The 17,209-nt window shown below is 40.3% G+C and overlaps 1 protein-coding gene across 1 annotated transcript in view; it reads right to left on the reverse strand.

Annotated features, from left to right (window-relative positions):
• The window catches only part of LOC143959383 (uncharacterized), a 51,272-nt gene that overhangs the window by 12,058 nt on the left and 22,005 nt on the right, over nt 1-17,209 (reverse strand). The window contains exons 18-39 of the mRNA XM_077468022.1: nt 17,067-17,165; nt 16,383-16,436; nt 16,191-16,298; nt 15,076-15,129; nt 14,895-14,993; nt 13,145-13,198; nt 10,302-10,400; nt 10,153-10,206; nt 9,606-9,659; nt 9,248-9,301; nt 8,717-8,770; nt 7,333-7,377; nt 7,132-7,230; nt 5,991-6,098; nt 5,678-5,731; nt 4,678-4,731; nt 4,517-4,570; nt 4,235-4,288; nt 4,037-4,144; nt 3,230-3,283; nt 3,045-3,098; nt 986-1,147 (exon numbers count right to left, since the gene is read on the reverse strand). Coding sequence (XP_077324148.1) covers nt 986-1,147; nt 3,045-3,098; nt 3,230-3,283; nt 4,037-4,144; nt 4,235-4,288; nt 4,517-4,570; nt 4,678-4,731; nt 5,678-5,731; nt 5,991-6,098; nt 7,132-7,230; nt 7,333-7,377; nt 8,717-8,770; nt 9,248-9,301; nt 9,606-9,659; nt 10,153-10,206; nt 10,302-10,400; nt 13,145-13,198; nt 14,895-14,993; nt 15,076-15,129; nt 16,191-16,298; nt 16,383-16,436; nt 17,067-17,165 — 1,629 coding nt within the window. The remainder of the gene's footprint in view (nt 1-985; nt 1,148-3,044; nt 3,099-3,229; nt 3,284-4,036; nt 4,145-4,234; nt 4,289-4,516; nt 4,571-4,677; nt 4,732-5,677; nt 5,732-5,990; nt 6,099-7,131; nt 7,231-7,332; nt 7,378-8,716; nt 8,771-9,247; nt 9,302-9,605; nt 9,660-10,152; nt 10,207-10,301; nt 10,401-13,144; nt 13,199-14,894; nt 14,994-15,075; nt 15,130-16,190; nt 16,299-16,382; nt 16,437-17,066; nt 17,166-17,209) is intronic.

Below are 17,209 nucleotides of genomic sequence, written 5' to 3' on the forward strand. Positions count from 1 at the left end.
GCTACTCCATAGATAGGGAAAAATAAAGGAAAAATGTTTTGATACTCTTTAATCAAATCCAGTAAATCAGTGGTTCTCAAGGCCAGATGCCCCAACAGTAAAAAATAAATGTATGCTCACGTAATAAAAGAATGGATATACAAATTGAAATGCTGGAAGACTCTGGATGGGGGTCATTATAGGGGGATGGGGATGTGGAATAGGTTATGTTAGGGAACCCTCCAGTAGACTTGGTGGCCTTGGAAAGGGTGAGATTTCTGAAGGGAGCTGTGGGACACTTGTAAGTTGGGGGCCCTATGGAGGTCTAGAGGCTCCACAGCAAGCTGGGGGGCACTGTGGAAGAATGGGGGATGGGACACTGTGGGGGCGTAGAGCTTTCAGGGGGCCTGGGGGCACTGTGTGCCACTGTGAAAGGTTGGGGGCACTATATGAGCTTGGAGCACTATGAGAGGTTAAGGGATCTGTAGCTGGCTGGATGTAGCTAGATGTCACTCTGGATGGGGCTGGATGTCACAATGGGGGGATGTGGAATGGGTCAGAGGACTATGCAGTAGACTTAGTGGCATTGTAAAGGATGAGGTTTCTGAAGGTGGTTGTGGGACATGGTTGGGGGCACTATGGAGGTCTGGAGGCTCCACAGCAAGTTGGGAGGGGGGACACCGTGGAGGCTTAGGGCTTGCGGGGGGGAGGCACTGTGAGAGGTTGGGGGGGAGCACTATATGAGCCAGAAAGCACTGTGTGAGTTTATTGGATCTGTAACTGAACTAAATTTGCCCCAAAAAGGCCAAAGCTTACTAACAAGATTTGTCTCCCATAGTCTTCATTGGAATATGCCGCTAAGTTCAGGTTCACCAAATTTCAAACAAGATTCACTGAACCCTCAGATAATCATTCTCGGGCAGATTTGGTCATCCCTAGTGGTTAACTAAGTTGACCACCTTTTGTTTTAACATCAACAATTCAATGTAATGGCACTATTACTTACAGCGGGGCCAGCTTCTCCGGATGGGCCTTTATCTCCAGCAAGACCTACTGGGCCAGGCTGACCTTGTTCACCGGGACGACCGATAGGGCCAGAGTCACCACGAGGACCTCTTGCGCCATCTTTGCCAGGGTGTCCAGTTGGGCCAGAAGGACCAACATTGCCCTGTAAAACAAGTGCAAGTGAAACACATCAACAATAAATAATAAACTTTTGCGAAGGTTCATTTTAAGACTTAATTCAAAGGAAACATTTCATCTTAATCGCAGAAAGGTAACTGAGCTGGATAAACTAGCAGCTGCAGACAACTGATTTCACTATCTGAAAATGGGTGTTATGTCCAGTTTGGCACATTGTGGATGTGCTTACTGGAATTCTTTTTATACTTATATGGCTTTTGTATTCAAAATCACTGACACTGAGCTTCTTTTATGGAAGTTTCTACCCAGGGCAGCCAATTTAATTCCCACACTTCCTTGTTCACTGCAACATTGGAGCATGAAAATAGATACCTGATCACTGAGACATGCCTTCCTCAGACTTTTTTTTTACAAATGAAGTTCACAATTTGTTCTGTATTCTCTGTAGAAGAGTTTCCAGACTGCTATACTGTATGGTTATTTTATAGTGTATATAAAACCAAAACTTTTTTTTTAAGTTTTGGATAGAGTAGGAAAGTATGCAATAAACCCTGGAAGTTTATTTTTGGTTGTTTACATACCTCTGGGGAAAAAAACCTTTCACTCAGTCACAGAGGAAAACTACTTAAGTGAGGGAAAATTGTCCCTGAAATAGATGTCACCATTGGAAGATTCCCATTCACTTCTTGTTCTGGGGCATCTCTAATATTTTTGGATTTAGCCTCACTTTCTTCCTTGGTAGCAATGGCTACCTGTTCTAACACAGTGGGAAATCTCCTCAATAGTGACTCAAAAACCTCACGGAGGGTTTATATATATATATATATATATATATATAAAATTTAAAAACTAGAAATACACTTGCAACTGTAACCCACATTGGTTTGTAAGAGCATCAGTTGGGTGCTTTATTGCTACCTGCATTCTTGCTTTGCTTAATTTCCCCCAAACTTCCTGTTCTGTTGCATACGCAGAGAGTAAGAGTAAACCTCCTCAACCGGGGGAACAACAAAAAACAAAAAGTATGCCCTTCCACTTCAAAAGATAAAATTGTTTGCACTAACTGAGTTGATGGAATAGATCCAGTAGGTATCTTAATTCTCCCCACCTCCACCATGCCTATATACAAATATCCTTTTCCAATACTGGAACTGTCTGCATAAACAATAACATTTGAACATTACCCACTATTATCATAGAAGCAGCATTGCAAACATTACCCAGCAAATTTGTTATGAATAAGCACTAGCATATGTGTGAAACGCATTAACAGCTCCAGCCATCCTGTCTTTGTGTTATCTTTACGGTGTGGTGAGCCACCAACTTTCCTCACATAACTACATTGTGGTGGCACGCCGGGGCGAGCACCCAACGTGGGGACTGCATCATGTGAGTGATACCTTCACCTGGAGTGGTACAACATTCGTGTTTTATGTGAATGTCTCCAAAATAATGTTGGGTATTTTACGGCCATCAGGAACTTTGACAGTGGGCATTCTATAAAGCTAAAAGTTCTGAATTTTCATCATCAATCTTCTTCATTCCCATGTTTCCTAAGACACGCCCTTTCTAGGTCTGTCTGAGTTCATTCTAAAGTATAGGATAGGCATATGATTGATTCCGATTTTTGGTTGGGGTGTCTTTTATTGTCCCCTCCTTTATGCCTCTTAAACTCTCTTCCACTTATATAAGGTGTTTAATAAGGATATACAGCATCAGGGAGGAATCCAAGGATTTCATTATGACAATGTTTATAAAGAAACCGGGTAAGATCCACATTTTAAATAATGGTTTTGGGTAACTTTAGATAGGATACATGACTTTAAATCAACATTGTGTCTCTCATTTCATATTCCCCTTCTTAGTCATTGTATTAAAAACAATTACCAGTAACAGTCTATTATAGATGAAAGTGTACTTACAGGGGGTCCAGGAGCTCCTGCTCTACCAGCGGGACCAGGGAATCCAGTAGCACCCTATAGATAAAAAAAAATTATTCTCAAGATTTCTAATTTAGTGTACCATGACTGGCTTCTTAAAATCACAAACACAATCACAAAGTGGCTTTTTCTTTTTTTTAACAGAAGGACCAACTTGAGTGACTTACAGCAGGACCGGCATCACCACGAGCTCCAGTGCTTCCAGCGGGACCGTTTGGACCCTATAGAGAAAAAAACCCACAATATTAAGGACAGAACTTTTTAATTATGGCTATAAGTGACTTTGGTTGAAAACGTAATCCTATGGGTTTGGGTCAGTAGGTTACTTGAACTCCAGCAATGACTGCATCATTCAAGGTAAGTAACATTGAACACTGTTACTAGCCTAGTATTTCTCAACAGTTCTGTTATGTATACCTTGTTGTATGCCAGTTTATCTGAAGTACCGCAAAATTTTGTGCATTTGTTGCCAGTACCCCCCAGTCAAATATGCATACTTGTCTGTGACTGCTTGTGTTTTAAATAGCAACAATAATCCTACTATAGTACCTTTTGTATAACATATTACCTTCTGCATTCACCGAATGGTATACATAATTCTGGTTCAGTCTAATATACACAAAACTATGAACGTACAGCAATATTCTTGGGTAATTATCACTGCTAGGTAAAATCTATACATATATATATATATATATATATATATATATATATATATATATATATATTGCATTTTAGATCACACCTAACCCACTGAGGCCAGAACATGCCTGTGTCTACTCTAGTCCTACTATTTCTTTTCCATTCTGGAACATCCAACAGATGTTTGCACCAACCTACTCTAATCCTTAGCCAAACCATCTATTTCAGTCTTTCAGATCTTTAACAATGAAATATTAGACCAGTTTATTGGTGCCTCTATATTAAAGCATATGGTAAACATTGTAAATGTATTTATAGATTTAATAACTTACAGCAGGGCCAGCGCTGCCATGAGCACCCAAAGGACCAGGGGAACCAGCTTCTCCTTTGGGACCTTTGGCTCCTCTATCTCCCTTAGCTCCAGCGTGACCAGCTGCACCCTGTTAAGTGAAAAAGGCTGATTACAATGATTTCCTTAGGACAATGAAAAGAAGTGTATATTTCAATAAAAAAAAAAGTTAATTACTTACAGGAGGACCAGCAAAGCCAGTTGGTCCAGCGGGACCGGCTTCACCACGTTCACCCTGCACAGAGCCAAAACAGGAAAATATTTATATTTTAAAGTGTATCAAACACCTATAACAAGCCTTTTTAAAAACTGAGCCAAAATGTATCATAATGAGAAACTAGCAACATCTCTGATAAGCATTGGTAACATTCTTGGTAAGTACTGATTCTGCTCACAAAATGGCAGACTCCACTTGCTACTTTTAAGTTACATATATTAATATAATTTTGTATTTTTCACTTACAGGTGCACCACGAGGACCAGCAACACCAGAGGGACCAGCAGGACCAGATTCACCCTAAAAAGACAAAATAGATATCAGGGTCAGAGTAATTGCCTTGTCCTTACTGAAGGTTTACAAAATAGAGGCTGCAGTGTTCAGCTGCATCCAAGAATTGTACTTACTCTATCACCAGGACCACCAGCAGGACCGGGGGCACCAGCAGCACCAGCTGGACCCTAAAGAAGACAAATTAAAATATTAAAATAGTGTCACCATGGATACTACATCCTTGTCTTTTTTCAGTAATATAAACAGTCGTCCATCTGTCAGACACTCCTCTTCCCAGTCAGTAGGACCCCACTTCCCAACCAGTAGGACTACCTGTTCTATTTACCAGAGACACCTCTTTCCAGCCAATTGGACCACCTTGTCCCAAGTACCAGACACATCTCTACCCAGCCCGTAGGATCACATTGTCACATTTACCAGGCACACATTTTCCCAACCAGCAAAACCACCTATTCCTAGCTAGTAGATCTGTCTCTTTTTAGAAAGTAGGGCTGTCTCTTCCCATGTTCCAGACACACCTCTTCCCAGCCAAAAGGACTAAATTGTCCAATATACCAATTACACCTCTTCCTAGATAATAAGACCAAATTGTCTCAGCTACCAAATGCATCTTTTTCCAGCCAGTAGGACCACCTTTTCCCATTCAACTTGTACACCTTTTTTCCAGCCAAAGAGTCTACCTTTTCCCACCTATCAGGCACACTGCTTCTCACCCAATAGGAATACTTCATTACACCCACAAAGGCGTTCTCTACTCATACAATAAGGCTACTTTTTCTTATTAAATAAGCAGTCATCCAGCTGCCCCATAGGACCACCTCTTCCCGTGTAGTAGGTACTCCTGTGGAGATTCAATATTGCTGCCTCTTTCCACTGGCCAGGCTTCAATTCAGTGGGGCCAAATATTGACACCCACAGGACATGTTTCTCCCCATCTAATAGGACCACATGGACTACCTCTTCCCATGTTTTCATATCCCTTACTAGTAAATTCAGTCATCAAGTAAGGCCACCACATTTTGCAGTCCTCTACCTATTCACCACGACATCCTTATCCTTTTCATTTGGAATTTCTCTTCCCATTTAAAAAGGCATGATAAAAAATTTACTTACACGAGCGCCATCTCTTCCTGGGTTGCCATAATCTCCAGAATTGCCAGCATCACCCTGTAGAGTAAGAATAGACACTGCAATGTTTTTTCTGTGTATTCTATTTGTGTGTAAACCCATCCAATGAACTAACTGGGTTTTTGTTTTTTATATATATTTTGATTCTCAAACAAATTAGTGTCGACAATTGTTTTGGGAGCGGGAGTGTGTGTTTAATGGGTTTGAGAAAGTAATAAGTAAGGTTAACGTTTGTTAAGGTAAATAAAATTTGCATGTACTTGGTGGTACTCGTTGAGTATCTTATCTCTTATTTTACCTTCTCTCCTTTGGTTCCGGGAGTTCCAGCAGTACCTCTTTCTCCAGGAATACCAGCAGGGCCAGAAGGTCCAACGCCTCCATTCAAACCAGCAGCACCGGGCTCTCCCTAGGTATGAGGAAGTCATAACGTGTTAAATCTTTAAAGAACGATCAAAGCTGTTTTGCCAAATATGTCTGTCATTTCATTATTAATATGCAGTGATGGTTACCAACATTCCACTTTCCTCAACCAATAACTTTAAAACCATCATATTCTTGGCCCCTGTGCAGTAGAGCCATGTTAATTAATGTTGTGATTGAGAAACATCCATAAATGTAGGCCGCGTACCATGTCCGCTCCCAGGAATTAACTTTATTGAACAAACAAGCTGTAAGAGCAGCCTGTTGACTAAATAAAGTTGCTTTATTGAAGACAACTCGTGAGATTACCTTTTTTTGTTGCTTCTAAGAACTTTAACTGGTTAAATGACATCTGCACCTATAGAGTTGGAGCTTGTGGTCACTTTGGTAGCTTTTTAGGACAATGCATTTTTATTGTGACTCTGCATGCAGATTTATGCAAACTGCACGATAACCTCTACTCAGTTTAGGAATACTACAGTTCTTTGGGTTCTAGCCACTTCCAGTTGGCTACTCACTCTGTCCCATGGCATATATTTACCTGTTCAATTTATTGTCTGTCTTATAGATAGTTCAGAAATGAACAGTTGATAATAAGCCACAGTAAAGGGCAGGTGGCCAAGAAGCATTGTTGGGGACCAATTAGAAGACCAGGGCAAGAGACAGGCAGGTGAAGGTAAAATGACCCACAACTAAAGGCAACAGATCAGAAGTGGATAACAGAGACCAAGCTAGAGACCGAGTAATTACGTGAAGGTCAGAAACAGATTCTAGAGAGTATGCTGAGTTATAACCAGGAGTAACAGATCAGGATAATTGCAGGAAGACTTGTTAGGGTGCTGGCAAGTAGTAACAACATGTTTAGTATAAATTCCTGGCCTAAATCTGAAGAAGTCAGAAAAAGGGAAAGGTGAGGGAATGATTTGCTGATTAAACTACAGCTGTAATGCTCATGAGCTTTATTTTCAAAGCATATGTTTTATATCCCTTATATTCTTTTATTACAACACCCAAAATACCTTTTGTCCATCAGGTCCAGGAGTTCCAGATGGGCCACGGGATCCCAAAGGTCCATGAGGGCCAACACCACCACTTTCACCAGGGGCACCACGTTCACCCTGTATTGGGATAAATACAATTAGGATACATTTTTTAACTCTCAATTCATCAACTATATAATCAAAATTTTTTAAAACCTACTGTAGCAAATAAATACTTACTCTAGTTCCAGCAGGACCAGGAGGACCAAAGTCACCAGGAGCACCCTATAAAAAAACACACAAGAGGAGTTATTGTCTACCCAGATCTAGATGAGCCAAAGAACTGGATTAAGAAAATGGAACGGGCCTTTTAGGTCATCCTGAGCTGACCCTCAGCTGCTTAAGGAACAATTACTGAATTTCTCAATGTAGTTGTAAGTTTAGAAATGGTACTCTTGCATAGTAAAGCTGACTAATAGAACGGAAACAAATTTACTGCAAAATCATTATTTATCAGCAACTGGCAAGATTGAACATCAACTTTGCCTTTCATTTATGAATTTGCATGCCTGCCAACAATATAAAAGGTAGACTCTTAAAGTTGTATTCCCTAACCTTAGCCTCCCAAGCTTTTCCCAAAGCTTCAGATATGTGGACAACGATCAAGCTCATTTTGCAAAGTACTTCCTCATGTAAAATTTATTGACACTTTAAACTAGCTTAAATATATTAGATGATTTCTATGCACACCAAACAATCTTTCTAAGATCTTTCTATGAATGTGCACATTTTCATTGGATGAAATTTTGTTTCTGATAATGGAGGAGAAAGGGGGGAGTGCCATGGGTGCCTCTGAAGAAGCAATGGCAATTGGTTTGAAATAATCCAAATAATCAACCTTCAGGCTCTGCTAAAGGAGCATCATCTAAGGTTGTAGAAGACCTACAAACTTCTGAATGTTCCCTCATCCAACTAGATCACACAGTCTACCAGCGAGTGCCATGGTGCCTCTGAAGAAGCAATGGATATTGGTTTGAGAAACTCATTCCAAATAATCAACCTCCAAGCTCTGCTAAAGGTGCATCATCTAGGGTTGTAGAGGGCCTGCAAACTTCTGGATGTTCCCTCATCCAACTAGATCACACAGTCTATCACAGATACACTATTATTCCACTAAGATATGCATCTTACTAGGGACTCAACTGTTCACACACATGCACGTGCCCATAGACTACAAAGAGTTATCTTTATGTGCTCTAGTATAAAATAGATAATTTGATTAGATTGTGTACAGACATTTAAATGCTATCATCTATGGCTAATTTTAGTGACTGAGATACTGTGATATCTGTCTAATACTACTGGCAGGGTAGTTCGATTATTAGTGTTCTTGCCTTGCATCGGGGGGTTGTAGACTCTGTTCCCACTTAGTCCTTATCTGCATTGAGTTTGCATATTTTCACGTTTTCATGTTAGGTTAGATTCCCTGCAGGTTCTCTGGATCCCACCAACAACCCAAAAAACATTCCAGCAGGTAACTGGTTTCCACCCAAGTTGGTCATATTGTATGTGTGCATATTGGTGACTTTGTAGAAGTAAAATAATAATAAAAAAGTGTACTTACTCTTTCACCGGGTTTGCCAACTTCTCCTGGAGGACCACCGGGACCAGGAAGACCCTGCCAATAGGAAGAAAGTGTTAGAGATAATAGGCAATTTTACAGAGAGCAGAAGATATAGTTTATGTTTGATGAGTATATTTTGTGTTCAATTGTACATTCCATTAACTATTTAAATAATGTGTCAAAAAGAATCAGTTTATTACTAGCACTCTTGATGATGGTTACAGTAGGCATTTAGGATTTTTTTATTGTGGCACAAAATAAGCAATTGCCTAATAATGTATACTTTTTATACATTAAAAATGAGCTCATACATTTAACACAGATTACAAGTGCCTATTTTTGTGACAGTGTAGTCTAGAGCAGTGTTTTAATTATGTTTTTACTCCTTTATGCGTCAACTGTGTAGATACACTGCCAGCACCTTAAATGTATATTCATATTTTCAAAGTAATGCCCAGTTTAAAAAAAGAAAATGCCTGTTACATCTGTAAATTCCTTTTCAATGTGGAGGATGATTAGAGAAAAACCCACCTGGAAACCTGGAGCACCAGAGGGACCTTGTTCGCCCTTCTCACCTGTAGCACCCTATAGGAGAAACACAAAAATTATATATTTGTTAGATTTTTTGAGGGGTTTCAGGGTTTATATTCTTTTAAGGTATTTCTGCTGTTTGGCATAAAGATTATCTGGACTACAGGAAACCATGCCATTATTCTAGCTTATATGGATCAACATTCCTTCACAAACACATGATCTCACCAAGACCTTAGAAAAATATCTCAGATAGGTCACTACTTCCTAACAGATTACATCATTCTCAAAGCAAATGTGTATGGCCAGTAAATAAGTTTCAGTCAGAGAAGATAGACAATGGAGAGCCAATACTTACACCAAGACCTGCAGGACCTTGAGCACCATTGTTTCCATCAGGTCCAGGAGCTCCCTAAAGACAAAGATTGAAAAAGTAAGTTATTGTTGATGAGCGTAGTTTAGTGTGTGCGCTAAGAATATTGGACAGATATTGGCTTTCGCGTTTTCTTTTCTTTTTTGCATGTGTTATATTGTGGTGTTGCAGTTTCTTGGGGGCAATACATTTTGTTAAAGCGTTGTGCTTTTAAAGTTTCCTATTAGTGCCCATATTGTTTGGTTTCTATTCCTAAATATCATAACAGTAGTAAAATAGTCCTTTTTGCCAAGTTTAAAACCTATATACAACATGAAGCTAAATGGAGCTATTACCTCCTTAGGGCTGAGTTGACAAGGACTATGGTCTCAGTAGTTCCTAACCTTGCCGCCCCTTCACTGTATGTGGTGATTGTTACACCTTTTTGAGTTAAAATAAGCAGTTTGAAATCTTAACTTCTGCAAAGTCTACTCAATCTGCAGCAAACTGGATAGGCCTTTTGATATTAACAAGGTGTCGATTTTACACTTACCCTGTTTCCAGAAGGTCCTTGGTTTCCTTTATCTCCGTTCTTACCAGGCTCACCCTATAAACAAATTAGGAACCGTTACAAACCTGTAATTTTCACTGTAAGCTACAAAGTTAACTTTTTTAAAGTGTAAACTTGGGGAGATAACTTACATTGGGTCCTTTGGGTCCGGGGAATCCAATAGCACCGGGCTCACCTCTAGCACCAGCAGGACCAGCTGCCCCAGAACGACCCTCAATACCTTGGGGACCCTAGAAGATAAAAAGGATCATTTCATTTTCAGTTATACATTTTACTGTTACCTTTATGGTATTTTTAAATCAACATTTTTAAATCAACTTACACACATGTATTGAATACATCTATCTTATCCTATAATTTGACAGTAAATGTATCTTGTAGCTTATTTGACATTCCTTGTTTTTCCATTGTATGTATAGGTATTTCATTTTGAAGACCACACAAAGATCATAGATAATGTAAACAAATAACCCTTCCTACAGCTAGTCATCAAAGGTGGACACCGTGGGAGAAATAAAACAAAGAAGTGCTTATCTTACTTTTGTCTTCTGCTCCTATGGCGTCCTTTATTCCAATAGTTCAGGTACCCAATCCCTGGGCCCTTCTTAAGCAAGCTATCTACAAACAGGACCTAGTAACTGAGCAATCTTTTTAACAAAGGATACTTCTACAAATGTTTAAATAGGGCAAACGTGTATGTTGGCAGGTGTACTTCTGCTCCACACAACAGGTGGCACCTTGCCGCTCAGGGATAGAGTGGAGAGCTAAAGGGATGGTATTCCCCTGCAGCCTTCATAGGTGTCCCAGGAGAAGCAGCTGTCTGATTGGATGCTACAACTCCCAGTGACCTTCTGTGGCCATTTTGATTGAGGGCAGTGCTAATAAATAGTAGTGCTCTGCCAGGTTTGGCATTCATTTTGCAAGTAGTACTGTGGGGAGAAGAACCAATGCTTGGCAGGGACAGAGAACTAGAGCCAGGGAAAGGTTCCAGTGTGAGGGGGGACGGAGTAGGGGACACCGCCAATCTCCAGTGCTGCTCTCGCCACTCATCTCATGCCTCTTTAAGCCGCCAATCTGTGTCAGCTACCTGCAAGTCTGCCACCCCACCAGCAGATGCCACCTTGGTAATACCTACTCAGCCTGGGCTGTGACCCACCGTGTCTGAGGCCTTACCACAGTTCAACTGCACTAGACTACAATCAACTGGCCTAGCACAACTGCCCCACCACTCCTGTGCCTTAAGGACTGCGTTGGCGTTCAGCTGGGACCTGCATTGTGCCTGTGTGGAGTGGTTGTTTTTACCAGTTACTGAGAGTTACTGAGCCTATTAACACAAGAAATATTGTAACTGTAAGACAAAGCTGCTAGTATTCGCTTCTGTGTTTTGCAAGTGAAAGTGTTATTTGTCGAACTACATTTAACTAAATACATTACTTTGAAACTGCTGTGGACTTCTGTGATGTGCTGCTTCCTTGCGTAGGGTACCATACAGCTTGCCCCACCCACATGTAGGTACGCCTGGAGGAAAATAGTATTGATTGGCCTGGAAAGGCTCAACCATGGAGTGCTGGAGGAGGTTGTGGAGATGCCTACAACCATATAAATTATCCAAAATCCAACTGCACACAGCAAATTAGTGACTGTAATCTCAAGGAGTAGCTCACCAGGGTCCCTGCTGACTGACACGTTTCGAAGGATGTCCTTCTTCATCAGAGTCCTCCTTTGAAAACCTGTCAGCCAGCAGGCCAGTGTGCCCTCTGTTTTTATCTATTTCCACAGTGTTCTGACTGAGGAAAACCCCAGTCTTAAAGGGCAGCAAGGCTTTAAAGTAATATCCACTTCTGACTACAGAGTTCTCTTCTGATTTGGACAATCACTCCTATGCGCAGGAGAATGTCGTTGATGTGTAGTATTGTATTTGTATTGTATTTTCAGACGACAACTGTACTGATTAAACAAAAATCGTACCATCTGATATCGCACAAGAAAATTATTTGTGCTTGTCCCATCAGATTATTTTAGCACAAATGTTGTGATCGGCTCTCGAATGCTGTGTACTAATAATCAGATTATCATACGATCGCTTTGAAATCTATATTTTTTGGACGATTTTCTGATCCTGTGTACGAGCCTTAAAGCAGCCATTGTTCTATGAATCCAATTTGAACAAAGTATTATAATATATGTATAACCACATTTTCTATTTGTTTTTGGTAGAGTTGGGAAGGTTTAGAACCTCTTTTTTGGTGACCACCATGACAGAAAGTCCAAAATGTTAATATTGTCACCAGGACAGGAATAGAAAGTAACTCTTCCAATGTGGGTCACCTGTTCTGGTAACAAAAGGGTTCTCCTCACTTTGTAGAGATTTCCTTCCACATTCTGTTGCATCTCTGGGAAAGTAAGGGAACTCTTTCCATCAGGACAAAAATTCTACATAGGTTTAAAAATCTTTGTACAGGAATTCAGCCATAAGTATGAGTGTCTTAGGTAGTAAACCGCAGTAACATTCCCCTGCAAGGCAATCACTTGCATTGCATACTAGCACATTATGATAGATTTAGCTTAGAAGAAAGTTTTCCTTCTGGGTTCACGGCCTCCAGCTACTCGTGAGCAGGTGCGTGGGAGCCACCGTTTATGGCAGGGGCTCTGAAGGTCCGGCACTGTAAGCCAGACCTTCTGCGCCGGAGATATCATCAGCTGTATGCACTCTGAATATCTCCTAAACTGTGCAAGTTTAAGAAATATTCACAGTACCTACAGATAAGCCTTATTACTGGCTTACCTGTAGGTACAAGTGGTGTAACAGAGTTTACAAACACCTTAACTGATGATAGAAGCTGTAGCCCTTCGCATGACATTCAAACTAATATGAAGATAGTCACTGCCTAATGGACATTTGTTTCCCTTTTGTTCCAGGCTAGAGAACCATCTCATTGTGATGTACCTAACAATAAAAATGTCAGAAACTTACAGCAGGACCTTCTTTGCCTTGGGGACCATTGCTGCCGGAGAAACCGGGAAGACCCTAAATGGAAAGGATTAAAAAACACGATTAAACATAAAAAAATAGTAAAATAGTATATAAGCATGGTTAATATTTGTTATTTAAAAAAATGGTCTATTTGTAAAATATTTGGTGCATGAATATTAGAAACATTCCTGCAAGCTGAACTAAATTTCCCCTTTTGTTTCTGACTAGAGTAACTCCGGTATTATCAGCTCCATCTAGTAGCCACAATGCGGTATAGATTCCTGAAATACCACAATGAGAAAATATATTTTAGCCACTAGATGGAGCTAATGATAGAGGACTTAATCTATTCAAAACATTTGGTGAAGTTTTGTTCAGTTCGCATGAATGTTTCTTACATTTATGCAATGAAAGTTTTATAAATTGACCACCTTGTTTCTATAATGTTAAAATAAATAAGTACATGGGTTCAGCCATGTTTGTGCTTCCTGCTTAGCAATACATTACTTTGATTGTGCGTTACCGCTTCTCTCAGTGTAAATCTGTGGGCAGGTGCTTATGTTGTCACAAAGGTATATTTATTAAGTAATAAATCTGACATTCACCAAGTGCTCATTGGTGCATGGGTTTTAATTGACAGTGATTGATTCACCACCATAGAATGTTAGGAGGAAGTCACATTGACTGTTCTATTAATAATATTCTACAACTGCACAAGAGATGCTGACTGTCTTCACTGATATACAGATAGCCACTAGAGGGAGCACCTTGATATTAGTATGCTAAATACACAAGATTGTCAAAAGTATTGGGCCAACTGCCTTACACACGCGTGAACTTTATTTGTATCCCAGTCATAGTCCATAGGGAGGTCCACAAAGACATATATGAGCGAGTTTGGAGTGGAGAAACTTGACTGGCCTGCACAGAGACCTTAACAACAACTTTGGGATGAATTAGCAGGGGGAGACTGCGAGACAGGCTTTCTCATCCAACATCACTGCCTGTCCTCACATGCACTTCTGGAATAATGGTCAAACATTCCCATAGACACACTCCTAAACCTTATGGGCCACCTTCCCAGAAAAGTTGAAGCTGTTATAGCTGCAAAGGGTGGGCCAACTCAGTATTGAACCCTACAGACCAAGACTGGGATGCCATTAAAGTTCATGTGCAGGCTTTCCAATTCCTCAGGTTTTTTAATTCTGTGATATTTATGCCCATTTCCTCTCCTGCTCACAACTGCTTCACAAGATTTATGCTCATTTCTTGTCATGATGACAACAGATTCTCTGGACAAGAAGTGAAGGAAAATCTGAAACAGGGACACAGACAGAAATAAATAGCCCACAGGGGTTCTAGCCTTCTCCTAACCTATTAAAAAATATTTTTTATTTCTGTCTGTGTCTCTGTTGCAGATTTCTTCGTTCACTTCTTCCCTGTAGAATTTGTTAGCACCATGATAAGAAGTGAGGGTAAATCTCTGCAACAGAGCCCTGAATAGTAGTAAATACCTGAAACTTCAAAATTAAGTTTGGGTTTTTCTACACGTTTAGGAAACAGGCAATAACAATGGACTGAGCAAAAATGTACACATGTCAAAAAGTGCAAAAAAAATTAGGTTACTGTAAACTTTTTAATAATTACTGACTAGTGAAAATATGCGGTAGGTCAGTATGAAGAAGATGGTGTGAAGAATTGAGGAGGAATTTATTAGTATCAATCAATTTACAAAGTGAGATTGACTTACTCTTGCACCGAGAAGACCGGGCTCGCCAGGGCGTCCAGCATCTCCATTAGGACCTCTGGCACCAGGAGGACCAGAAGAGCCACGGCTACCAGCAGGGCCCTAAAATATATACAAGTAATTACAAACACGTATCTAATATTTATAGTAACTGAACAGCCCAAATACCCTTCACCTAACTTACTATTCCACCAGCTCTACCATCAGGTCCAGGCAGACCACGAGTTCCGGGAACACCCTAAAATGCACAAAAAATAGACACCATTAAAAGGGAACAATTTTTGCTAAATAGTTCTTATTCTACTAAACAATAACTGTAGCTTCCCTTACAGGCATTTAAAGTAAACCCAACATGTTCCATGCACAGATGTAATCTCAAAAGTGTTAAAAGGGTCAGTTGACACTTGGTGGATACTTTGGAGATACTTAGGGGACACTTTGGTAAAGACTGTAGGGTTAAACCATCTGGCAGTCTCTACTATCTCTCTGGAACTCTATTGGTGTTATCTGTGCAGTTTCTTGGTCTGCACACCTGCTGTGCCCATTATGAGGCATGTCGGAATGGCAAGGGTAAATGTATTTCTACACTAACCTCTTGGACACAAAGAAATAAACTGCTTTACAGGACAAACTTATATGAAAGCCAAAGTCAATCCCAATTACATCTATCTGATCATCTATACTGGTGCCAACAATGGGAAGTAATTCTTTCCATTGATACCAATGGTTGAGGCACTATTCCCCTCACTGATACCAACAATGGGGCACTATTTCTCCCACTGAGACCAACAACGGGGCATTAAGACTTCAATTGACACCAACAAAGGGGCATTATTTCTCCCCCCATTGACCACAGGTCAGTCTGCATCCCCCTTAAATGTTAAGGACAGTGAATTGATCCATCATTGCACTACCTGAATGGAGTTGGCATGTTCTCCCTGTGCCTGCGAGGGTTTCCTCCAGGTACTCTGGTTTCCTCCCACAATCCAAACACATGCTCATTGGCTATTGTCTAAAATTGGCCCTAGTATTTGTATGTATGAATGTGAGTTAGAGACCTTAGATTGTAAGCTCCTTGAGAGTAGGGGCTGATGTGAATGTACAATATATGTGTAAAGTGATGCATAAATTGACAGTGCTATATAAGTACTTGTAATAAATAATTAAAGGTACACTTTGAATGGATATGAACAAGCCAATTAAAACTGCTTGGAAAGTTTTCCTAACTTTTTGATTCCTTATTTCAAAACTGATAACTGATAAAACTGATTTTTGCAGTTGACATAATAGCATACGCACTCTAATTCCAGCATTGCCAGAGGGACCAGAAGATCCAGCCTCTCCATTGGGACCTCTCTTTCCTTCCTCACCAGAGGGACCAGCAGGACCTTGTTGACCAACGGAACCCTTAAAACAAAAAACAGCTTTTGATAAGCCTCAATGCAAACTATGGGTAAAAAATGAGTTTAAACATTGGCTGTTGATACTTACAGGCTCTCCTTTAGCTCCAGTGTCTCCTTTGCCACCAGCAATTCCGGGGTCGCCCTAAAGCAAAAAGTCTGTCATTAATGTGACTATATTAACCTGTGATACTTTATTTATACAGTGTTTTATTTGTACAACATTGGTTTGCCAACAATATAAAATTGGCAAACCCACCACCTAGTAGGGTATGTGTTTTTAAACTAATAATGTTGCATAAAGATATAAAGGTGGGCTTTAGTGGACATCAGTCTTTACTCAGCCTTATTAACAGTGTTAAAACATTTGCAACAGGAAGATACTTGTTATAAGTGAGCTTGAATTTTTCATCACAATATATTGTCATGAGACATTCTAAAGTCAGTCAAGGATTAGTATTACTGATTTATTGCATAGTGTGTGAGACATAACAATTTGATCATCGTAGGGGTTTCCATTGCCAAACTCTAAGAAGGAATTCAGAAACAACACTTTCTATTTGAGCAGTCCTGCTCAACTCATGGGAAATATGTAATCGGTGAGGAACAGGGCTCAAATGAAGGGAGTATTGGTAGATTAGTAGTGAAAATGATGCCCCGTAGGATATCACCTTTTAACTCCCAAGAAGTTCATGAAACACTTGGTTATATCTTCTATTTAAGCCAAAGTGTCCTTTAAATAGTAATGGTGGCTGGTAGGAGTTGAGTTACTTACAGCAAGACCTCTTGCGCCAGATGGTCCAGCAGGTCCGGCAGGTCCAGGAATACCACGACCTCCAGGGAGGCCAGGAGCACCACCTACACCAGGAAGACCCTGGAATAGCGCAAAAAGAACATTTTAGTTAAGACTATATCCAA

Source organism: Lithobates pipiens, unplaced genomic scaffold, assembly GCF_037356315.1.
Source record: "Lithobates pipiens isolate NorthernLeopardFrog02 unplaced genomic scaffold, aLitPip1_a1.2 Scaffold_72, whole genome shotgun sequence".
NCBI classification, from domain to species: Eukaryota; Metazoa; Chordata; class Amphibia; order Anura; family Ranidae; genus Lithobates; species Lithobates pipiens.